Source organism: Macrobrachium rosenbergii, chromosome 54 (assembly GCF_040412425.1).
Source record: "Macrobrachium rosenbergii isolate ZJJX-2024 chromosome 54, ASM4041242v1, whole genome shotgun sequence".
NCBI lineage: Eukaryota > Metazoa > Arthropoda > Malacostraca > Decapoda > Palaemonidae > Macrobrachium > Macrobrachium rosenbergii.
The window spans coordinates 35,135,417-35,160,428 of record NC_089794.1 but is presented as its reverse complement, the minus strand read 5'-3'; the positions used below and the strand labels follow the sequence as shown (position 1 = coordinate 35,160,428).

General features: G+C 36.8%; 2 protein-coding genes across 5 annotated transcripts in view; both read right to left on the bottom strand.

Moving 5' to 3' along the window:
* Positions 1 to 14,204, bottom strand: part of LOC136834965 (integrin alpha-PS3-like) — a 67,330-nt gene extending 53,126 nt beyond the window's left edge. Inside the window, exons 1-6 of one of the 4 annotated variants that reach the window (XR_010851942.1) lie at positions 13,695 to 13,797; positions 5,247 to 5,507; positions 4,477 to 4,610; positions 3,188 to 3,291; positions 1,934 to 2,060; positions 130 to 261 (exon numbers count right to left, since the gene is read on the bottom strand). Coding sequence is in view for 3 of the 4 variants with exons in the window: in XM_067097906.1 (XP_066954007.1) it covers positions 130 to 261; positions 1,934 to 2,060; positions 3,188 to 3,291; positions 4,477 to 4,610; positions 5,247 to 5,470 (721 nt within the window). In the remaining variant the exon portion in view is untranslated. Of the gene's footprint in view, positions 1 to 129; positions 262 to 753; positions 856 to 1,933; positions 2,061 to 3,187; positions 3,292 to 4,476; positions 4,611 to 5,224; positions 5,508 to 13,694 lie in introns of those variants that run through there. The other 3 variants (XM_067097906.1, XM_067097907.1, XM_067097908.1) reach the window with 3 other exon arrangements.
* A 4,284-nt stretch (positions 14,205 to 18,488) lies between these two features.
* LOC136834964 (integrin alpha-V-like) overlaps positions 18,489 to 25,012 on the bottom strand; it is a 45,422-nt gene continuing 38,898 nt past the window's right edge. The window contains exons 16-17 of the mRNA XM_067097904.1: positions 21,446 to 21,581; positions 18,489 to 19,290 (exon numbers count right to left, since the gene is read on the bottom strand). Of these exons, the coding sequence (XP_066954005.1) occupies positions 19,189 to 19,290; positions 21,446 to 21,581 (238 nt within the window). The 3' untranslated portion in view covers positions 18,489 to 19,188. The remainder of the gene's footprint in view (positions 19,291 to 21,445; positions 21,582 to 25,012) is intronic.

The window sequence follows — 25,012 nt, the reverse complement described above, 5'->3', positions numbered from 1 at the left end:
GTCCTTTAAAAGCGTTCTCCACTCCAGTTTCTCTCTTTCTTCTCTTGTTTCTGGACTGGTGATCCTGTTTCACTCGTCCAAACTACTATCTCAATTCTACCCTACACAGGAGAAAGATATGAAACTTACCTTGCCAATTGAAGACGCCTGGAGCACCAATGATCATTTCATTTTGGCTGTCTGGAAAGTGGACAGACATTCCTGCCTGTCCATGAGAGTAAAAGAACAGGCCGCGGCCAGAAATCTGAAACGTCTGCTTTTCTGAAAAAGGAAAAGAAACGATTTATTTGATTATAATTTATTGACTTCATCATCAGACATAATTCCACCTTATACATTCTAACTAATCTAGGAAAGTTCTATTTTGCACACTCCCTTTTGCCTGGATTGTAAGAAATTTTTAGGTACCCTTTTGGTCTATAGTAATGGTATATTATTGTATTTGTGATAGGCGTGGAAATTCAGCAGAAATTTTTTGCAATGTAACGTATAGGAGTCTGGTATTCTTAATCCTGATGGAAAAGAATTTTAATCCCTTGCCATTGGCTGGTCTTAATCATATACCCATCCATTCCCGCTCATAAAGTTTGAGCCTTCTCTAGTAGTCTTAAAAGCATAATTTGAATTTTCTTTTACTTTGAGTGCAACCACGTGGCAGTGCCACTCTACTATTTTTGGTTTCAAAAGATATTTTTCACAAATGGTTGGTCTTGTATTAATTGATACTTATAATGGTGGAAGGCTGTATATTACCTTTGGTGAAGATATCTGGAATTCATCAGCTTACACCTCTTCGTCTTTCATTCAGGATACCTGTGTAGTCTTTTGAAAGGTTATTAACTACTGTGTCTCATGTAAATTGTAAGGTTACTTCTTTTCCAATATGACAGGCTTACTAGTCACAGGTGCCTTGCTTTACATCCATTGGGTTTTACTTCAGTACTGTGAACAAACTTAAGGGTTAACAGAATTTTGATTTCTGATTTGTTCAAGTCTCCTAGTGCTCTCTTGGTTCTATAGGCACAGGCAAACACCCCAGAGCATCCTTCTCGGCCTCCCTTGTAAACAGTGATGTAGGCATCTATGGAAACAAACTGTTTTGTGTACAGTTTTTTTCATACAAATACATCATTCATGTAGAGAGTGCTAGCCTCCAAGCTCTATGGGTCTTATTAGCTTATCTGCAATTTACACAAAGTGAGGAAAGTGACTGAGATATACATGAGGATTTAGATGGTGCATGTATAGCGAGATTACCTTCTTCTGTCTTGTAGACAAAAGACTTGAGACTCTGGGGAGGATTAGGAGATAAAAGATGGCATATGTATGACTGATGGGTTTATATAGAAAAACATTGTATAAAAGCATAGTTCTCCTTGATCAGAAAAGATGATTCAAGAGTTTATTTCCTATTTTGATATATTTTCTTGACTAAAAGTGCCATATGATAACGGTAAATGGGTTTCACTGTAGTGTTTTGTTGGTTACAAGATGATCCTGGTAGCCTTAACTGTAAAGCATTACGGTATTTGATTAGTTGTTATAGTTTCATTAAAGAGTATCTCCAAAGGAAGTTGCTCAAGTGTTAAGCCTGTATTTTTTCTTAGTCATGTTATGTTGACTGAAATAGTTGACGGGTGACATGGAGTATACAACTTGTGGTAGATTTATGTTGTATGTAGCATGATTTGGGATGCTGTTCTTGTGTCTGTCTTCTCATTTTGAAAAATGCATGTACTTTACTACTTTTCTTGAAGAGTCCTTAAGTAATATCATTCATGAAGAATGACTGTAAGGTACACTTCCTATTTAACTACAGGAATGGTTGAGTCTGTCAAGTGAAATCCCTTACAGAATACACTGCTGTCGTATAACTGTAGGCTACTTCAAAATAAATGACAGTTAAGGTTTTTAGAAAAAACTGCCAGCTTACCGTAATTGAGGAGTGGCAGTAATTTGCGAGCTGGAGCATCTTGGAGCGAAGCATTAAGCCAGTAACATACTCCATTCATGAGATTCTGTTGGGCATAGTATTGATTCTGCCACCGGGGAGCACATGTCTGTTGGAAAGAAGCAAATTCTTTTATTTGATTAGAGAATTCTAAACTTTCTGAAAGAGAAAAAAGAGAAATAAGAACAAATGTTTTTTGATTAAGGTACAGAACCACGTTGTCTGCCTTACAGTTATATTTATCATTATTTTTGGTTAAGGTCTAGCTTCAAGTGATTTTGAGAATGTACTTGAAACTTTAGCTTTCTTTTCATGAAAAATGAAAAATTTAACTTAAAATTAGACTATTACAAAATAAAAAAAAAAAAGAAATCTCATGCAGATATTCAAAATGTATGCAAATTCTGTAAATTTTCTCCAAATTGTTATAGTAAAGTTAAAGAATAGTACAAAATTTGAATGACCATATAAGCAAGAAAAAATCATCTTGCCAAGATGATATACATTACAAATAAATTCTTGTTGATGCAAAGTCCAATGAAGTTGCCAAATTTTGTAAATCCTAGACCCTAAGGAGATGGGATGAAGGATGACAGTGCTAAACTTCTCCACAGGAAGCACAGCATTTTCAAAAAAAGGGAATGCAGGGATCAAGGAAAGAAGCAGTCATCACGTTAGGATAGCTATCAGTCAGAATAGTAGATATGGACTGACTGTAAGTCATCTGGTGTCAGAACTACCAAGGTTACTTATGCAGCAGTAGATATGGAAGTAACAGGACAAAGACCAGTGCCAAGTCCCAGAAAATAATGGAGATGGGTGTAGATGAAGACCTGGTCAGAACTGGAATAAATTTAGGAGAAGTTGAAGAGAGCTTATTCCACCTAACTCCAAAAATGGGAAATCTGACATAAAAGCATTAATGATAATAAACTAGTATCAACTATAAAGGGACCTAGTTGGTTAGTCATCTAATGTAGTTATAGCCAACATCTGGCAGAAAATGTCAGACTAAGTAAATAAAAGATATTTGTGGACTTTTATTTTTTGTGGCACGAAATGTCAGACTACAGTACATAAAAGATATTTATGGACTTTTATTTTTCATTTACATTGATTTAATTCTGATGTTCAGTTCATTCTCATTTTCATTAACTTTATTTTGATATGTAATTCAGGAATCTGTCTAATTTTGAGCATTTAAAGCAATTATTTTGTTTTATTTGGGTGACTTACTGCTGTAGCTTGTCTGTTGTCCTTACGGGAAGGCTGGGAATCTAGAGATGATCCAAGCCAACCAAAATTCTTAAGGTCATGATACAGCAAGCTCTGCACATTTCCTGTGGAGCAAATAAAAAATTAAATTTTTGGTATTTTGAAAATTTGACAAGACAGGATCGACAACTTATGCCACATATCTAGTCTAGGCTTCTGGATATGAATTTGTATTGGTCTGCTTAGTTGGTTTTCCCTTCATTTAATTTTCTTAATGGTATCTCCACCTCTCTCTCAGCTGTTTGACTTCCTCTGTTCTATAATGTTTTTTTTTTTTTATATAAATAACTCCTTAATACATATACTGTATATTGAAATGGAAAATTTTCTGTACTTTTAAAAATTACCAAAGATATTTAGGTAAAAATGCAGTAAACAACTTTTTTTTTTCCTTCAGTTTCCCCTGGATTTGAAAAAGACTGTTTTTTGTCAGAGTATGGGAGAAAACTGCAACTTTGAATTTCATTGCTTCATGGACCTCCCTGTAGCATATTACTACTTGCACCAGTCCCCTCCATGTCACTTTTCTCTGCATGATCTTAGCCCGGTAACATAGACCTTTGATTTCCAACACATATACGAGTATAGACCCTCCAGGAGGTTTTCTTTCCACTGTCTCATGGATCTTACTTTTCTGCCTCCTCCCATTTCCTATGCTACATGTCCTGCACTGAAGGAAGAAGGTGGTGATGGAGAATATGGTGGAAGGAAAAGACCACACAGTAGACTCAGGAGCAGGTTTATGCACTGGATGTGTAAGACCCACATAACTGTGTTGGGGTGTTATAAAGCAGTGACGTGAATGGATCTATTGTGAGCCGCAATGCATCACAATGAGGTGTGAAAAGCCAATGCAATGGGTGACTGCATTCAAAATTTCAAGGGCATTTTCTGTACTATTTATTTTAAGGTACAGTTTCATTAAAAAAAAGATGTTTAAAGACTTTTAATTAATATATGAATATTTGAGGGTTATTTTCTGCAATGTAAACGTGTGACAGCAATTTTCTGTGTTGTACTGTATAAACGGTTGAATGTCGTATCCTATATCGTATAGACATTTTAAGATCATATTTCATGTGGTGTGAGTGTTTGAAGGGCGTAAATATCTAAAATAATGTAAGTTATTGAAAATGTGAACACATTGCAGAAAACACCATTGAAATGTTTACACGGTGTAGAAACTACCCTAGGTTATTCATGAGACTAAGATAAAATAAAAAGAAATACTAAATTGTAACAATTCCCACCTGTTTGATCAATTCGAAGTTCTTGACATGGGATTTTATCTTGTTGCAGGTCGCATTTAAAGATGACTCCAGGCTCTGTTATCTGAGTTGGTATGTACATACTGGAGTTAGCCCTGGGTGCGCCAACAACCAGCCTGAACATCAAGTAAATATTTAAAAGAAGCTTTGAATTTTAAAACTAAATGTTTGATTCATGAACAACAGTGATTCAAAGGAGAGTGAGGGATATTGTTAGCTTCACACTGACTTGAGAAAGAGGTACTAGTGATAAAACGAGAGAGAGAGAGAGAGAGAGAGAGAGAGAGAGAGAGAGAGAGAGAGAGAATACTACAACAAACTGGTTCTGTTCTATCCTGCTTTAGGATCAGCAGAACTAAAGCACGAATTACTTATTTTTACAGGTGTACATAATTATATTACAAAATAACAAAAAATTAGAAAAACTAGAGTAGTGACAAATGGTTTTGGGCAAAACCTGATTATAGGTCATGATAGAACAGGTTTTCATTGATAATTAAAAAGCTTTGAAAAACTGGATAACTGGAATAATACTAAGGGATAGATGTATGACATTTTAATAGTTATAAGGGACAGAAACATTAAAATACATAACACCGCCTTCTTCATATTAGCTTTGACTTTTGGCGTGACAGAATAGAGCATGATGGGAACTGAACGAATATACAAGTAAGGGAGGAGTGGTGGAGAGAAACTCAACTGCGCTAGATAAGATTTGGAATAGACTCACTTGCCAGTTTGAGGTCGCTTACCAGTTGGAACTGCTCAGAGCATTCCTCTGCAGCGCCACTGAGAATCCAAAGTAAGACTCGCGGCCTGTGTTTAGCTGCTGGTCAACCGACGGATCAGAGAAAATCTGGGCAGATTCTGGCTCGAGGTTGAAGGCCAGAGTTGTGGTCGATATGCTCAGCCACGCAATGATCCATGATGCTGGAAGCAGAAATACTGGGCCAAAGAGGCCCTTCATTTGTGTCATAGTATCTTCTGCACGACAGCTGGTGTTTCTAATCAGCCTATCAAAAAGAAGAGAGAAAAGACCATTATCATATCTGGTACTTGTTCGGGTATTTGTGAATTAAAGAAAGACTTTTTAAATCCATATTCAAAAAATAATTATGTGGCATTTATACACAGTATAAATGAGTTTGTTTATAGATAGTATGTGTTATAGTGCAGTGGAACCTAGGTGTACGAATGTCTTTCATTACGAATGTTGTTATGAGGGCTATTCGTACACCAAGGTTGCAAAAATCGTCCCAGTTCACGAAGCTCACCCCAGAGTACAAATGCTTGTTCAAACCTGTATGAATCAGGCGTGTGGGTTCCATGTGGTGAGGACAGAAAACAAAGGAGGCCTAGGTCAGTTTGGGATCATATCTCACCCACTTGACTTCTTTGTGAACCATTTATATTTTTTGTGGTTTTTGGTTGCTTAAAGTAAAATATAACTCATCATGGCTCTCAAGAAAGTTCATTGTAAGAATGAATCCGAGAAGAAAATTGTGAGGATGATGATAGATCTGAGGTGAAAGAGTATTGTTAAACATGAGGATTGCATGAGTATGACTGATCTTGCAAGGATGTACAGTAAGTCAGTCCTGGCACTCAGTACCATAGTTTGCAAGAAGAAAGAAATCAACCGTGTTAATGCAGCAAAAGGTGTAATAATGATAACGACGCAAGGAACACAGACATTTGATGATGTTGAAAATTTATTGTTCATTTGGATAAAAGAGAAATACAAAGCCAGTGTCAGCATTTCCGAGGCCATCATTTGTGAAAAAGCAGGGCATTTGCGTGTGATCACATAAGGAAACCCCTGGAATGATGATACGGATGTGGAATCGTTTGAGGCAAGCTCAGATAAAAAAGTAGCAGAAAAATTTATTGTAGAATTCAAAAAAATTTGTGGAGTGAGGAATATCTGCCCCAACAAGTTTTCTGTTGTGATGAGACAGACCTCTTCTATAAAAAATGCCAAGGAAGACATACGATGCCCATGAGGAGAAGGCATTGCCAGGGCACAAGCCTATGAAAGATAAGCTAACTCTTTTGTTGTATGGCAGTGGAAGTGTTGACTTAAAAATTAATCCCTTGCTTGTGTCACTCGGAAAACCCAAGGGTTTTTCTTAAAAATATAATGTACGGAAAAACATGTTGAGTGTTATGTAGTGGGCTAAAAGTAAGGCAGTTTTTTTTATTGAGTGGGTGAACAAAGTGTTTGGCCCTGATGACAAGAAATATCTGCAGGAGAGAGGTTTGCCACTCAAGGTTGTGCTAGTCCTCAGTAATGCTCATGCTCATCCTCCAGGCTTGGAGGATGCTTTGTTGGAGGAATTCAGGTTCACACAATCAAGTCCTTCCTCCAGCCCATCATATCCAACTTCAAGTCATATCCAATTTCAAGAAGCTTTCTACCAAGTCACTTTTCCAGAGATGTTTTGAAGTGACATCAGACACAGAGCTCACCCTCAGAGAGTTCTGGAAAGATTATTTTCACATCCTGAATTATCTAAATCTCATAGACTTAGATATTCAAAGGACCATGAACTTTACAATACCAAGAGAAAAAGAATGGTCTGATTGTGTTCCTGAAGGGGGTTTTAAGGGGTTTGAGCCTGAACATGCTGTGCCTCCTGTAGAGGAAATTTGTCTATGGGCAAGACAACAGGACATGGGCTTGGAAGTAGATGATGATGTGGAGGAGTTGGTCGAAGAACACGGTGCTGAACTCACCACCGAAGAACTCTTAGGTCTTCATAAGGAACAGTAACAACAGATGGGTGAGGAGATATCCTCAGGAGAGGAGGGGGCAGGGGTGGATACCCCTTCCTCTTTGCCTCTTCGATTGAGCAAATATGTGGGATATGGGAGGGCCTGCAAAATTTGCCAAAAAGTATCACCCTGATAAACTTGTAGGAAGCCATACCATAATGATTTTTTTTAATGACAATATGTCTCAGTTCAGGCAAATCTTAAAATGCTAACAAACAAAAGTGTCTTTGAACAGGTTCTTAGTGAGGCAGACACCCAATGAGCCACAACCAAAGCAACATGGAAGACAGAGTACCCCAGGAAGTCATTACTTAAAAAGTTTTCATGGAGGGGGACCCCCTTCCAAATAATAACCCTTCTCTAGCTCTTCCTCCTCACTGTTTGCTGTACGCCAGCAGGAGTCCTCAGTAAAGGTAAAGTGGAATTAACTACTCATTTGTTCTCTTCGTCTGTCTTTTATATTTATTTCATGTTTGCTGTTTTATTATTATGTATATATTTACGTTAATATTCTAAGGGTGTGGAATTTATTAACACGCTTTTCCATATTGCTCATGGGAAAGTTTACTGTAGTTTATGAATAGCTGGTTTATGGTATATTTTTTTTTTGAGTGGATTATTTATTTTCAAACTGATGTAAAGGTGTATAGTTTGTTGCTTTTCTACCCATTACAATTTTAGTTAAGGGTAAGGAATGTGAGGTACCAACGTACTATTTTGGATTACTGCAGATAGACATTTATGATAACCTATAGTAATATTAGTAAGATGACGTACTTGTTTCCAAATTCAGGTGATAGAGGCAGCTTAGCTAAGAGGAAAAGAAAATTCTTTGAATGTAAGTTCAAGGGTGTGAACCCAGATGCAATAAGGTAGGCATTTAACTTATCATGAAGAATAACATTCTTTATTTTCAAGGACAAATAATTTTGCCCTGCTATCACCTTTAGTCCCACCTTCCTTTGTGGTCAGCCAACCCAGTCTTCCTTCTCCACTGAATTTCAGTTTTGGGGTCATGTGGTAAATCTTCCCTCACATATAAACACTTTGTGCCTTTAGCATTAGCTTCACATGATTCACCCAAGTGTTGTCAAATCTTGGGCTGTGTACCATTCACAACACCATGACTTTTCAAAATCCTGGGGTTGAGTTCCCTTAGTTTCAAGTTACCAAGCTCACATCTTTATATATTTTATTTATATTTTCATAATTTAGAAACCAGCCGTATGTCAGTTGTTATCTTTTTTCTTTTTTGGCTATTCAAACATTCTTTACTCATCACCTTCGCTCTCTTTCTTATTATTTCATGTGGCCTTTTGTCTGTTTGTTGTGGATATTTTCTTAATAATAATAATAATAATAATAATAATAATAATAATAATAATAATAATAATAACGTTCCAGTGGAATAAAAATGTTGACTATAGCGCTTGTTTTGTTCCTGATGAGGATCAGATGAGGATCAGCAACTATAATAATAATAATAATAATAATAATAATAATAATAATAATAATAATATAGAGAACCTATTAGAATTTCAGCTGCTTTTCAGATAAGTTCATGCCTTGAGTGAGTGAGGAAAGAAACAGAAAAGTTATGGGGAAATCTAAACAACTTTTTTTTTCATACTGTTTGGCACTTTGCCAGAATATTAGTGGTAAATACTGGGCAGATGGAAATCTTCTGCCCCAAGTACTCAAGGACCTCACTGAAGGTTTTTGAGCAAAAGTATGGAAACAGTCCTTTCAGTGGTTTTTTCCTGTCTAGGGTGGGAGGATTTTTTTTTATTCACTGGCCGGGGCTGCCTCAATGGCACAAGTGTCGTTGTCCAATAGTTTCTCGAATTTCGATGGTGTCTTTAAAATTTTCAGCCTCATTCAAGGTTAAAGCCAGAGGAAGAATAAGGAAAACGCGGGCAGTAACAGTATAACTTCACATTGATAATAATAATAATAATAATAATAATAATAACTGAAGCTCTGTCTGGCCTAGGTGTGGTAGCCATTAAGGTATGAAGGTCGGATTCCTCGAAGAAGAGTGCGTTACGGGATATCAGGGTTTCGACAGAAGTGTTTTCTTAGTGACGTCACTTCCTGTGGAGTAATATGGCTGTAAGCCTTCGCATAAATTTCGTTGGAACAAGAGATAAACCTCCACGATTGACTGTCGCGTATTATTTGAGCTTTCCACCTAGAATTAGAATTTGGCTCTTCTTAAAGGGGTTCGAAAGAATGTGAAGGATGGCAATCTTTGGGCTCTCTGCCTCCCTCTATTTCTGGTGTTCGTCTCGGTCTCTCTAGTCTCCATTTAAAAATAATAAGTTTTCTATGATTCTGTACTGAAATAATAAACGGGGGAACGAGATTTGTCTTTTGCTCGCTCTGAGTCACACGGCATATTTAATTAAAGCCTTTTATGGCTTTAACCGACTAAATATTGGTCTTCCCCACTTGCAAGTTCAGCGTCAGTTGTTTACGCGTTTGCACGTATGAGCATATTCAAAACCAGACGTACAGTACATACAAACAAACAAACGCAAGCACCCACAAACAGGCACACTTACACTGTACAGACTTCTATGATAAATATATGACACTATTTCTGTAAAATAAAACAAGATGATATCAGGTGCTTCTACCTCTTTTTCTCCTGTTCTTTACTTTGTCCAGCCCCTCCCTTCTTCCTACAGTCCTATTTGCCGCGCTTTTTCTGTTACAGTGTTTCATTTAAGCTTCGGTATTTTCTCACAATTTGGGCGTTCTCCCGTTTCTGTAAGCCTTTCTCTGTGAAGACGTGGCTCCATCGTCTGCCTTCCTTTTACATTTTGCTTCTTCCTTTATGGCTGGTGGTTGATTTACACGCCTCGTAATGGAAACTAGATAAGCCTTTTGGTTTTTTCAATAAAGTATGTTTTGAAATGTGTCAAAAAATAACCAGTCAGGAAGCTGAAACGAGAGAGAGAGAGAGAGAGAGAGAGATAGAGAGAGAGAGAGAGAGAGAGAGCGATAGAGAGAGAGAGAGAGAGAGAGAGAGAGAGAGAGAGAGAGAGAGAGAGAATGGCTTGTTGTGGGGTGTTGAGGGAGGAACGTGGAAAAGAAAATTAACTGTTGTCGATGTGATAGGCCACAGCAAATTCACTTGGTAAATTGTTTTTATGGCACCGTATATTGGTTGAGTTATTCTCTGACTTGCTATTATTTTTAGTAATGCCTATGGTACTGGTAGTCATGGTAGTAGCCGTCATTGATGTAGATATAAAGATTAATGAAGATAGCTAGAGTATACCTTATTGTTGTGGATATTTACGTTTATGGGAGTGAAAAGTTTCAGCAGTTTTTCTCACTCAGAGAACTCCTATATTATTAAATGCAGATCACCTTACAAAGATAGTACTAGAACGCCTTTCGGGGGCTATTGAAAACAGTTCAGTGTCTGATTTATAGTGAACTAAAGGGCAAAAAAAAAAAAAAAGTCACTGTCTGCTATTGTTCGGGTTTACTGGAATTAAATGGGGGGTTTTTGGAACTCTTGTTCCATCCAAGTCCTATTGTGTGACCAGTTTAAAAGATCTGTCTGCGAAAATGTCGACGTTATTCAAGGTTTTGATCCGAAGGGGAACTTGGAGATATGAGCAACGAAAATGTGACTCCATGCTGAGTGTGGAATGGTGATGTTAATCACCATCATCGTCATCATAGTAATCATAATTTTTATTATTGATATTAGTAACATTAATGCTAAGAAATTCACAATCTCTGAAAAATAGTTTATGTAATGAAAATTCACAATTATATAGTAAAAGTGTAAAAGACAAAAGGAAAGACACTCGAACACCTGAACGGTATTCCTCACCAGTGTTTACGTTAAATACTGATGAGGACCACCGTTCAAGTGTTCGGAAGTCTTTGCTTTTGTCTTTTACAAAGTAATGCATTTACTATATAATTGTGGATTTTATGGCACAATAATAATAATAATAATAATAATAATAATAATAATAATAATAATAATAATAATAATAATAATAATGTAAACAGTGATGAGGAGCACCGTTCAAGTGTTCGGAAGTCTTTGCTTTTGTCCTTTAAATTAATGCAATTTCCAACAACAACAATAATAATAATAATAATAATAATAATAATAATAATAATAATAATAATAATAATTAAAATAAGCAAACACTGATGAGGAGCATAGTTTTGGAACTTTTGTCCTTTACATAGTAATATAGTTTACTGCATACTTGTAGATTTTTATTACACAGAAAGTAATATAAATATATTTTGCAGTGTTACAAAGAACGTTTACTGTCATTCCCTACTCACCTGAAGGAAATCCTGAAGATAGGCACACAAATGACGTATCAATTCACAGATTAGTGTGTGGTCACGTCCATTGCGACAGAATTTTAAAGTGGACGGTGTAGGCTTTAGGGTGTGGTCGGCGTTAATAATTCCTTCAGGATGTTCGAAGCCATTACATTTATGAGTGTCTGGTTGCATACAAACTCGCACACACACACACACACACACACACACATATATATATAAAATATATATATATATATATATATATAAAATATATATATATATATATATATATATATATATATATATATATATATATATATATATATATATATATATATATATATATATATATATATATATATATATATATATATAGAGAGAGAGAGAGAGAGAGAGAGAGAGAGAGAGAAATTTAGAGGAATTTGGAAAGAGAAAAAGAAGATTAACAAGAGAAAGTAGAAAACAAGATGAAATGGAATAGAGAAAAAGAAATATGAAGGTAAAATGAGAGAGAGAGAGAGAGAGAGAGAGAGAGAGAGAGAGAGAGAGAGAGAGAGAGAGAGAGAGAGAGAGAGAGAGAGAAATTTAGATTTGGATGAGGTAGACCAATAAAGGTAAAGTAAGAGAGAAAGATAAAAATGGTGAAGGGAAAATGACAGTTTTATATCTTGTTCCATCGCCACATCCTTGATTAGAAAAGAATGAGAGAGAGAGAGAGAGAGAGAGAGAGAGAGAGAGAGAGGATGATCATATTACCTAGATATGTTCATATGGCATCTTCATTACTCTTTCCTTAGTCCAGATAAAGAACAAATCCGTATTCTTTCTGTTGGGGTTAATGACCTCATAAAGATCCATTTGAAATCGCAACCAACTCCCATGGTTATGTTCTTTTATCAAGTCTTGGGGCTGGTGCCAGTTTTTTTTCTTTTACAAGGGGAAGGAAGGTAGGATAGGATGATTACAATTCGATTCTTGCTCTGTTCACCTGGAAGGGTTAAAGCTTTGCTGGTTAATCAGTCAGCATGTAGGCAGTTATATTGTTCAGAGACAACTGTAGGCCTATGCTGTTTTGAATTGTAAATTTAGAAATGATGGATGAGATGGAATTTGGTTTACTGGTTTCCCTTTTGATGCAGTTGTGCTTAAAATCCACAAATTGATTCTTAAGAAACATTGGGGAGTAGCCCAGAGAAATGCGTTAGGTCTAGCCAAAATGTTTCCTTTGTAATACTGGTTTGTCGGAGGTACTGCATAGACATGGTTGAATTTCAAGCATATGGCTATTGACTCCCAATTTCTATTTCTTCATTTTCATCGAGGATACAAAGGAGAAAACGAACAGTTCCCTTGTGAATGCTGGGAATCTTTGTGACATTCAGGTTAATAATGATAGTAATCTGGTACTTTCTCGGTGCTCTCGGTCGCAATGGCGACTGGATATCATCCTCGAAATATAACTTTTGTTTAAAAAAAAATTTTGAATATTTTATTAGGACACATGATAAATTGTGTCAGTATAAGTTAACTACTCTGTCTTTCCAGAGGCTGAATTAGATTTGTGCTTGTCAGTCTCAGTACCTTTGTGTCAAGAAATTCCCAGAAGAATCAAGTTTTTATTTTTCTGTGATTGAACACGATGTAGCAGCTAGTTTTCGCATTTTTTTGTTACCTGGAGACAAACATTGAAAGTTCATTTTTCATTGTGAATGAAAGAAAAATTTAAGTTTACATGAACTGAACTGACGCCTCCTACACCATTATAAAAAATTGACTTAGTCTTGAAAATAATATCGCAGGTGGCTTCGAATATTATCTTGACCTTGTTGTGCTGAATATCGGCGTATTTACAAAACGCTTGAATTTACACTGTCCGAGAAATTTTCTTTTATTTCCAATTTTTAAACAGACATATAATTAAAAAAAGAGCGAGGCTTGAAATATAATTTTATCGTATTCCATTTGTCACACAAAAAATGAAGACCGTTTGCACAGGTGAAAGAATTATTATCAAAGTTTCCAGTTAAAAATATAAATAAATAAACCCTAATCTAAACTGAAAATAAATCGTAGATAACATTATAAGCGAGAAGACGAGCATTATGAATACTTACTCAAGGTGTCAGATCCTAGCACGGGACAGTATTGCAAGCGGCACCCTTCCGATAAGGCTACTGATTTGCCACATTCACCGGACGGTGGGCAAAACCTGTGGGTGTTGGCGACTCGAGCCGAGTTGCCAGTTGTTCTTTGGCTTTTTGTGGCATAGTTTCACGGTTTTCTTTCGTCTTCCTTAGCATATTATAAAGAAATGGTTGAACTACAAATAAAAATAGTTAAAAGCAGTCCAGCATTGCAAAGTACTTGAATGAGCGACCGATCTGACAGTTCTCCGTTTCTGAGTTGACTGTTCGTGGGCTCTAGTTACCAGTTTTATTTATCTCTCTTTGGTGGTTAGAGAGAACCGAGTGATATTAGCGAATACCCGCTTCACCCCCGTAAACTACTCTTGTTTTGCCTTTGGTCACTTCTCAGCAGAGCTACATCATGAGTTACGGGATGCTAAGGAGCAAGAGCCCGTGCCAGCACAACCCTGGCTTAATCTAGATGGATAGGTAGATACTGAGTCCTTGTTTGGTCTGTTTATGAGGATGCTCAAGACCTTCCCAGTGGTATAGAGGCATTCGGGGCGTTTCGGCCGTAAGCAGTTTACGTGCAAAATGGGCGACGTGTTTAGTACCAGCCCCTTGGGGATGTACGTAAAACATGAAATAATAGTGGTAAATACCATAAACATAACGGTAAATACCATAAACATAACGTCTTACATTGTTTTGGATGTTACGGCCTAAAGTGACTTACGGCCGAAACGACCGGGACCGGTATAGAGTATCTCTCTTCAGTTAAAAGAATTCCACGCCTGTTTAAGAAGATAACATAATAAAAAAGAACGCGGGAATCACTTTTATAGGTTTGTCATAAAAAAGTATTTTTATATTAATGGTGGTCCCTATACTTCATTGGCAATTAACATTTTAGAGGACGAGTGTCTTAATATCAGATCTTTTATCCGCTTTGGTATTTTCTTGTGTTGAGATCTATTTTCCATATTGCCAGGCTCTTAAATCCTCCACCTTTCCTTTATTTAAAAGATATTACCTAAGTACTAATGTTAGTGTACAAGAAATAAATAGAAAAAAATACTAAAAACCTCGTATTTATCATCTCTGCTAAGCATATAGCCTAGTCCTCAATACCGACTTTTGTTTACCTTGACAGAAAACGGCGGAATTTTTGAAACGGAAAAAAAGCAGCAACGACATATATGTGTTGATTTTGTACATAAATGACATATATTGCATATATGTTGAATAGTAAAATGAACTTTAAAATGTATTTTTCTAAATAAAAGATAAAAAAAAGTACCAAATAGCACCTCGGAGGTGACGCGCAGGTAACAGGCCGAAGTAACGCCTGTTAAAACTTCAGTTATTTGTCTGTGATCATTGGAAGAACTGCTTATTTTATTTCTTTGATAATTCATAGGGCAGTGCGAAAGAAACGCTTCGATCATTATCCTGGTTAGAAGTGGGCTCTCCTTCCTCCCAAACCCCCACCCCCATCCACCCATCTTGACTTGAAGCCGTTTGGTTTGACCAAGCGTTATCGGAGACCAACTCGTGACGGCCAGAGTTGATGTCAGTTTGCGTCCGTTACCATTGCTACGTGATGTAATACGAGTTTTTTTTTTTTTACAACAAATTTGTGCGATAAAAGATTGTAGTGATTGTGGTTGTGATCTCAAGGGACAAGATTGTTTATCAACATCTGGATGATTCTGAATTTGTACTACTATTCGCATAGGTAAGTGGATTAATGCTTTTTTTTAAGATTAACGACCAAGGTGATCCTAATAATAATTGAAGCGGGAAGTCCGATGGCGAACGTGTTTGCTTCAGTATTGGTGACACTTATGACCAGAAAGACAATGGCGTAGGCTTATATCCTGAAGTGGTGTCTTTTTTATTATCTTCATGTTCGTGAAGCTGAGTACAGTATTTTTACATTAATTTTGGCAATAGCTTCGTTTTTAAAATATCTTGTGTAGACCCATTTAGTAGACTTAACAACATGAATTATGCTCTCCACTTAGGCCTATGGAAGTCAAAACTTGTTGGTGCTTCATCTTCACTTTTGCTTTTACCTTATTTTATACGTAGTATTATAGTGTGTTAAAAGGAACATTTTAACGTTTTTAGCGTATCAGCAGTTTCGCGTTGTGTTTTGCGTAGAATCTTTTTACCTTTTTTCATTCAGAGTTGAATATGTACGTCAAACTTTCAGGAGTTCAATAGGCCTGTTGTTCATATTGACGTTAAACATTCAGGATGTCCTTTGGACTTAACAACACGTTGTTGCCTCTGCTTATTATCTAATTATATCCTTAAGTGTAGGTGATATTTTTCGAAGTATGGTTCACGATCGTTCTTATATATAAAAATCTGTTCTCGATGGAAACAGTTCAATCTTTCTCATGCAATAGCACCAATAGGCTTATAGCATTTATGACAGTGAAAACTCAATATATATATATATATATATATATATATATATATATATATATATATATATATATATATATATATATATATATATATATATATATATATATATATATATATATATATATATAGGCTATATGTGTGTGTGTGTGTTTTAGACTAATAATGCTTGCTTGCACAGTGTAATCCTTCGTAAGTATTGGACCTGTTTTATAAACTCCAATATCTGAAGCACAACTGTAATTCATAGTATACACGCACTTTTCTAGAAGAAGCCGAAAAAGTCTATAGTTGAGTCAGTCAGATTTTCATGGAATAGAATATCTATTTGAAAAATAGAAAAAAACTGTGCAGAAGGGAGCATTTCTGCAAGTAGAATTGTAACTGTATCTAGATGCTATTGAAATCTTAGTTATGACGCTACATATTCACAATATATTCAGAAAAATATTTATGCTTTGTGATATAGGCCTATTGGCTGCATAGTGCCTCAAATACAGGAAAAAGCTGCAGATTCCATGGCACTTGTTATTTTAAGTTAGTTGAACTAGTTTATTGAGGCATTGCTAGTCTTAAGAGCTTGCTTATAACATTTGTTTGCAGGTGAGAAGTGAAGTTTGGAACAAAAGTTGAGGAAGAAATATAATTAAAGACAGGCTACAAAGAACAGATGATGTAAAAAGTAGGGATCTTTCCCAGATAGGGACCCCCCCCCCAAGGGTTTTCGGGGGGTCTTTATCTAGGACTAGTTCCTCTTGGGGGTCATTATCTTTATGGAATTGAATTCAGTTAAATTCAGTGCAGTGCAATTATCTTTGATATTTACAGTTTTTTGTTTGTTTTTACAATAATGCCCAACGGGCTTGTGCTAAACACACCACAAAATCCTTGCCGGTCACTATCTTGGGAAAAATCCAAAAGTAGAAACAATTCTGCAGATGGACAGATTAATGCATTAAGACAATTTATTACCGACTACATTGTGCTACTCAAGGTGCACTTTTAAATACACAGCAGTTTGGTGAAGCTTAAACAAAAAATGTTGGGTGACTCAACATTCTTTAATATCACAAAAGTAGGAAAAATTCACAGGTTTTTTTAGTTTTCTGTAAAAGGAAACTATTGAGATGGCTATTTGTCTGTCCGTCCACACTTTTCTGTCCACCCTCAGATCTTAAAAACTACTGAGGCTAGAGGACTGCAAATTGGTATGTTGATCATCCACCCTCCAGTCATCAAACATACGAAATTGCAGCCTTGTAGCCTCAGTTTTTTTTTTTATTTATGGTTAAAGTTAGTCATGATCGTGCATCTGATAGGTACCAACAACACATGCCACCACTGGGCTGTGGCTAAAACTTTCATGGGCCAAGGCTGAAAGTTTCATGGGCTGTGGGTGAGAGTTTCATACAGCATTTTTTACTTGTTTTTTTATTCATCATGGCATGTGAATTCAACTTCTAACAGACCAGGAGAATGCACCCCAAAACTTACCCTCCTACATGACACTGTTCTAAGTACTGAGGATTTAAGTGGAAAACATGGCCATTTGATTAATTTTGTGCCAAATTATAGCTAAGCTCGTTAAGTTTCATGCCCACAGATACTGTATTAGTTTGATCTGCCTCAACTGTTAGCTGTGGCGAATAGGCCTACCTATATAGTTGTAGGGTGGACGTCATACTTTGTGGGTTGTTTTCTCCATTTGACTCTGCTCACCATCTTTCTCTCCACGTTCATTTGTGCCATTAAAACATTTGTGTATGAAATGATGCAGGATTTCAAAATCTCTCTCTCTCTCTCTCTGAGATAGTGATTAGTACCTTAATTGGCTAGTTCAAGAATAGGGTACACTTTTGGATTTGCCCACCTCAGTGATTTATTAAGGTGTCTCCTTGGAATGGACTAGTACGTTTTAGTGTGTCATCTCTCTCTCTCTGGATAGTGATTAGCACCTTAACTGGCTAGTTCAAGAATAGGGTACACTTTGGGATTTGCCCACCTCAGTGATTTTTTAAGGTGTCTCCTTGGAACGGACTAGTAAGTTTTAGTCGGTCATCTCTCTCTCTCTCTCTCTCTCTCTCTCTCTCTCTCTCTCTCTCTCTCTCTCTCTCTCTCTCTCTCTCTCTTTCTTCCTCTCTCTCTCTCCCCTTATTCCTTTCATTTACCTTAGTTATCACAGACTAACCATTTTGAAATAGGTGATAATGACACCCCCACCTCAGAGCACGCAGAAGAGTGAATGCAGTGAAAAAAATTCAAGGTTCTTTTACCCTAAAGCTCCTAGTTGTACGGTACACAAAACTTTGTCCCTGGTAAAAGCAGGAAAATTTAAACACAAACAACATGGCTTCAGAAACTCAGTTTGGAAATGATTTTTCATGTAAATACAGTATTATAAAGTAGGCATGCAAAAGATTAACATGATTGTTTAAAGAAGTTGCAGAAATTTTGCAAGAAAATTAAAAACCTTTATGAAAGCATGATCAGCATGTAAGGATCACTCTTTTAATAGTTTAAATATACTGTATAAATAAATATTTAAATTGTCCCAAAAAACAAACCGTTTGGTTAGGTCTAATAATTTGTTTTTTTTACACTTTTAGTGAACCTTCTATGTAGCATAGACAAATGATACAGGCTGACCAGACCACTAAACATCAAACAGTGGTTAAGAATGTAGAAATGTTTACATGTTTTTGAAGAAATTTACATTGTGAGTTTTAGTTTACACACCACTAATTTAGGCAACCACTGTGTCAGATATTCCAAACCTCTCTCAGGACTGGCTCAAAGATAATCTTCTTAATTAGCACAAGAAAAGTTAAAGTTGGACACTAAAGTGAGAAGAAAGTAACAGGAGTAGTAAAAGGTAGAACGTAATGCAAGTTGGCATGGAAATAATGCACCAAAGTGCCCTAGTTGTGTTTACAATGAACCATGCAAAGTGCTTGGAAGGCAGTGCACTTCCTTTGGAAACATTAAACAGCATGCAGGACGTGTAAGACTGGTTACATCACACATACTGCACAGCTTTCGCTTTGTTCTATTTGTTTTCACCTGCTGTAGCTTCACGAGTTGACAATGATTTCACGAGATCTCTGTGTGCCTTCATCTCCTCTTGCTTTTTGCGTCGGAAGAACCCATACTGTTTGGAGTATAGTACAGAACTGTAAATCATTTAGGTGTCTTGATATTTTTATAGATTTTTTAGCCAATATGCAGACATACCATAAGTAATTTAAGGCCAATCACAAGGAATGTTTAAGCAAAAAAGGTAGTTGGAAATATGGCAGTAACATCTTTGATAAAGTCTTTACAGTTATATTAAAATAGCCACAGCTAAACTTAATGCTTTGTCTACAAGATTTGAAACACTATTATTGCCAGAACAGGCTACAATTGGCAACATTTGTAACTCATGTACACAAATCACCAGATTTAATGCTAAATGATGTACACAAATCACCAGATTTAATACTAAATGCTGGTACAAATGAAGTGGATACAGTATTTGATAGTAAAAGCATATTATATAGCTTTGATCTCATGTAAACTTTATTAACAAATACAGTACACAAACAAAAGGTAGAAAATGGATGCTCACACTCACCAACTGACCTGGTGATAGAAGTATGCACAGGTTAAAAAACAGAAAAAACCTTCAAGCTCAGGGAGAGGAAAAACTGGGAAGAGGAGAAAGAGTTTGTCATGGGAAGAGGAATAGGAAGAATTTGTATCTGAATTGGAAGAATTTGTATCTGAATTAAACAGAGGGAAAAATAAAATGTATGAAATATTGTAAGTGAATTAAGCAAGATATAAAAGATGCAAAGAGACCATTGAAGGCACATGAGTGAAAAGGAAAAATTCTTTTTGAGAATGAAAATGGAACGATGAAGACGGTACTTGGAGAATCCACTGAATGAATGAAATCTCAGGTGACACGACAGTAGAGCCAGGAGACAGTGTGATGTCTTTAGAAGTTAGCAGAACCTTTATGAAGCTAAACAGTGGTAAGGATCGTGATGCCAATATGAAGAAGGTACAGTAGTCAGAAGGTTAATAAAACCGTGGATCTAGTGGCAAGAGATGGCTAAGTATTGATAAACAGAAGAGCACGCATTAATTAATACTGTACATTCACAAGATTAGTAATTTCTACTTCATGATGGATTAGGTTTTAGAAGATTGTCTTCCAAAATATCTAAATTGAAATGGTTTTCGGATGTTACGATGGTGGCCGGTATGGTAGACTCCTGGTTTTTTGACCTGGGTAATTGCACTCCCTGTAAACTGAAATCCGGTTTCATTAACACCCGGTAATTTGACACCCAAAATAAACAAATAGCCTATTTAAGAAGGATATTTCTTTGAAATAGCTTAAAGCAATTACCTTTAGGAAATGGAAATGACATAATTTGATTGTTTTGTAAGATGAAGGCTTAGTTTACACATTTTTTTTTATTCAAGAACTGTATATACTGTAAGTTACATTTAGCAGTTGCATCAGAGCTCCTGGCAGTATAAAGACATTTTTTATAACCATGTCTCGTACCATTCAGAGCACCCGTGGAGGAAAGAAACTCTTAGATGAAAGGCAGAAAACAAATGCTGATTGGTAAAAAATTTATTGGAAGCATTGAGTGAAGATTTGTAAACATGCCTACATAAATTAACAGGCGTGCTTTGCAACTCTTCACTCCACGCCTTCAGTAAATTTTTGTTCCACCAGTTTTTCTGCCTTTCGTAAATGTAATTTGTCTTCTAAGGGTTTCTTTCCTCCATGGTGCTCTGAATGGTACGAGACATGGTTATAAAAAAAGTCTTTATACTGCCAGGAGCTTTATGTTACTTATGTATTTGATAATATGTAAACTAAGACTTCAACTTATGAAACAATCAAATATGTCATTTACATTTCCTAAATAAGGTAATTGCCTTAAGCTATTTAAAAAAAAACGTGTTCTAAATAGGCTATTTGTTTATTTTGGGTGTCAAGTTATCGGGTGTTAATGAAACCGGATTTCAGTTTACCGGGGGTGAAATTACTGGGCTGAAAGTTCTGGCAGTTGTAATACCTAGAACCGCTATGGAGAGGGGGAAAAGGGGAGTCATTTATAGAAACGATATACAGTAATTATGGAAGTAGCACGATATCAACCAGTAAGAGATCCCAGAATGTCGAAGAGACAAGGCTTAGATGAGGGACTATGTCACATAGGAATTCAGACGGAAAGTGTTGAAAGTCATTTTATGTTTGAAATGAAATGCCAAACAAAACATATTAGTGAAAATGTTACCTTGTATAGTACCAGAGCCAGGAGGATAAGCAGTAGCAGTCCACCAAGAACTGCTAGCAAGATGATCCACCAAGCCACTCGTGTTTCAGGCAGACTGAGAGGGACAAGTTCAGTTTCTACAGTTGTTGAAGTGGTCCTGTTTGAAGGTAGATTTTTAAAAATATTACATGAAGTGTCAGTGGCCATTAAACTGCCATGATATGTATACTATCTGTTATAAAGAGCTACTGTACTTGCATCCATCTTTGCTTACAGCTGATGAGAATTTCAAGGTTCAAAAATAAAAATGCAATATGTCAGCATCGCAAGTACATTATAAAATAAAATTCAGAATATGCAGTTCCCCAGCTTATATCCATTTTTATTTTTGTTCAGTGCTTAGGAACCACTTTATGGTTGAACATTCTATACATTAACCAGACCACTTGGACTAAATATCCAGACTGATGTTTTAGGCTAAAAACCTACTGTATCCTTAATGCCGCTCAGACTTAATCTGGTCTAAATACTTATTGTAATTTGAATAACTAAATTTTTGGCTATCTAAGTGTGGGTGCTCACTTGTAGGCACCTTTCAGGGAACATGGCAATGTCTTGCTCTTTGAAATGTAAGTAGCTAATAGCACACTAGGACATGGTTATCAGTACTGAAAGTAGAGGCAGTGAAGGTGTATGAGAGTTTCGAATTCTGGCCGTACACAGCAGGCAATTTTTGTTTTACGACAAACATATTAAGTATGCTTGGCCCACATTCATTGTCTGAATGTTGTGACGTATCTGTCACCCATAAAGAATAACTACTGTTCCCACAGTACTGCATATGCTAAAGGAGACACCCATATCCCAGCTACTAACAGGCTCATTATTCTTTTGTGCATTCTGCATCTTGACTCTACTGACATTCTGCACTATCATGTTCTCCAGATGTTGTATTGCTGATTATTTCTCTTCCATATTACAGTATATACTCATTAATGATGAGGGTGTTTACAGTATTCTACGGTTGCCTGTTTAGTGTTCTGAAAGCATTTGGAAGTTGGAGGCCTTGTTGGACGTCTCCAGTCTCAATGGTTCTGGTGGGTATTCAGCAGAACAAATAGATGATTTCCATGTCCATGGAGAATGTTTCTTTTCATGTCTTGATAAACTGTCTGTTGCAAGTACCTTTTGTTTGTGTGTGTAGGGAAAGTGTAAATTTTCAAGGCTGTGTTGTGTGCTAAGCACAGACCCATGAGTTTTTATGAGAGTAGTATCTCCTGTAGGGATTCGTATCATCTTGGGGTCCAAGTTCTACTCGGTTTGAATGTCTGCTAGTTGTTATCTCTTATGATGGGATTCTGAGTGCCAAGGATCTTGACTTTGTCTGGTTCAGTCTTTGGGCATTAAGTCATTGCTAGTCTTTACAGTCTATTGTCTGTCTATGGCTGCAGACAGTAGTGTCAGGTTCACAATTTCTTGTCATTTCTAAGTGGAGTTTAGCCCTTAGAAGAACTTCAAGCAAAGTAATGTCTCTCACTTCTAGGTCATATGGCCTCTCTGAGGAAGTTTTTGAGCCTGGCCAGGCTCAGGATGAGGCCCTTTCTTTTTACCTGAACCGTCCTTGCACGAGAAGTTAACTTCTGGACTTAAGTATGTGAACAGTGCCGACAAGTCTCTTAGAGACACTAGAATAGTAGGCAAATCATTCAAACTCAGACTTCTCATTGTGTTTAAATGCCTCAGTGGTAGGCTAGGGCACCCTCCTGATGGCTCTAGAGAGTTTGGGAGCTTCATCAGGAAAGGAGAAGTTGCTTTAACAATATCAAACTCCTGGCAGTGTGGAAGAGCTTTAAGCAGTGTGAACAACTGGTTAAAGGCAAAGAAGTAGCTTTGTTCTTGGACACAACTTCCCTGCCTCATATCAGGTATCAGAGCAGGACGTATCCCCCTTGATGTTCCATTTAGCAGAGGCCCTTCTTTAGACAAAAGCATGGAAAATTGTGCTGATTCCCTGATTTCCACCAGGAAGGAATAACATGTTAGTGAACCAGCTAAGCATAAGGGATCTGACTCTTGACAGAAGGGTCTGCGAATTATCAAGTATGTCAGTTTCTGTGGAAACTTTAGGGAACTCCTATCGTAGGCCTCTTTGCAGCGACTCAGAGCAGAATGTTGTCAGTCTGCTGCCTGCCTTCCCTTCCAGGATCTTCAGGTTTGATTGGTCATGGATGCTTACTTCTTCCTTCTTTTTGCAATTGTAAGGGTTATATAACAAGTTAAGAGATTCCATGACTCCATTATGTCCCTAATGGTTCCATGGTGGCTGTGAGGGTATTGTTTTCTGGATCTGCTTCCCTTAGCAGTAAATGTCTCTCAAACCCTTCCCTTCAGGAAATATCTCAACCACGTCCCATGAAGTTTCAGCAGAACCTTCCCCTGTTTCAGATAACTCAGTGATGCTATCAGTTATTTCTTGTAACTGGGAGGTTTTCCTAAAGCGTCTAGGTAATGTTCTATCCTCAAGTTCAGTAGAGATTCAGCCACTATGTTTTATCAAAGGTAGTGGACAGCCTATCTCTCTTGGTGTCAGTCAGGGTATGTCCTGTGCCCGTATCTCCATAGTCAACTTAATCAAGTTTTCTTTTTCTTAGGATACAGTACTCTAAAAAATCTATCAGTCCCAACTATTAGAGATATAGATCATTGTTTTCTTAAGTTTTACTAAATGCTCAACTAAACAATACTAATGACCCAGACCTCTTTAGGTCTTTTGAGATCGAAATGCCTTGAATGCTGTATCAGCCTCTTTCTTGGAACCTTCATGTGGTTTTGTCTGCAGAGCCTGTTTAGCCTTTAGAAATGGCCACTTTGAAGCACTCCACTATGAAAACTCTCTTCTTGGTAGCTATGGCAACTGCAAAAAAGAGTAAGTGAATTAACAAGAGTTTTTGTGGAATGTTGGCTTTTACAATGGGGATGCTATTCTCTTGTTCTTGCGCTTGTTTAGAGCTAGGAATAATTTTAAGTCTGTATCCCTTATCATGGTTTTTAAGATACCAAACTTGACCTCATTAAGGGGTGATGATGAGGAGAAGGCACTTTTATGCTATGTAAACACAATCAGAATGTACTTAGATTAAAGCCTATCAGAGGCAATGATAATCATTTTGTAGGGCCAAGGTATTGAATAATCTGTGTCTAAGAGTACTCTGTCATTTTTTATTTGCCGTTTGGTATGTTAGCTCACAGGAACCTTAACACCAACTTTTTACCTTTGCTGAAGGTCAGTGTTTATGATGTACAGGTGATGGGTACTGTTCATCGTTTAGTTTTCAAGAATTTATCTTTAGGGGGTGTACTTATTGTGGCTCACTGGATGTGTAATTCCATTTTTTGTCTCATTATTTAGGTATGTAGAGATTTTGTTCAAGAATTGTAAAGCCTTTAGTCTGCTAGTCCCAGTGGGTAAAAGTTGTTTCCTTAACCAAATGAAAGAGCAGCTTTTTCTACTCTTTCTTTATTGTTAAAACCCCAGTTTTATGGTTTGGAGCGCATGAGGGTACATTGTATGCCTGCATAATGAAGTGA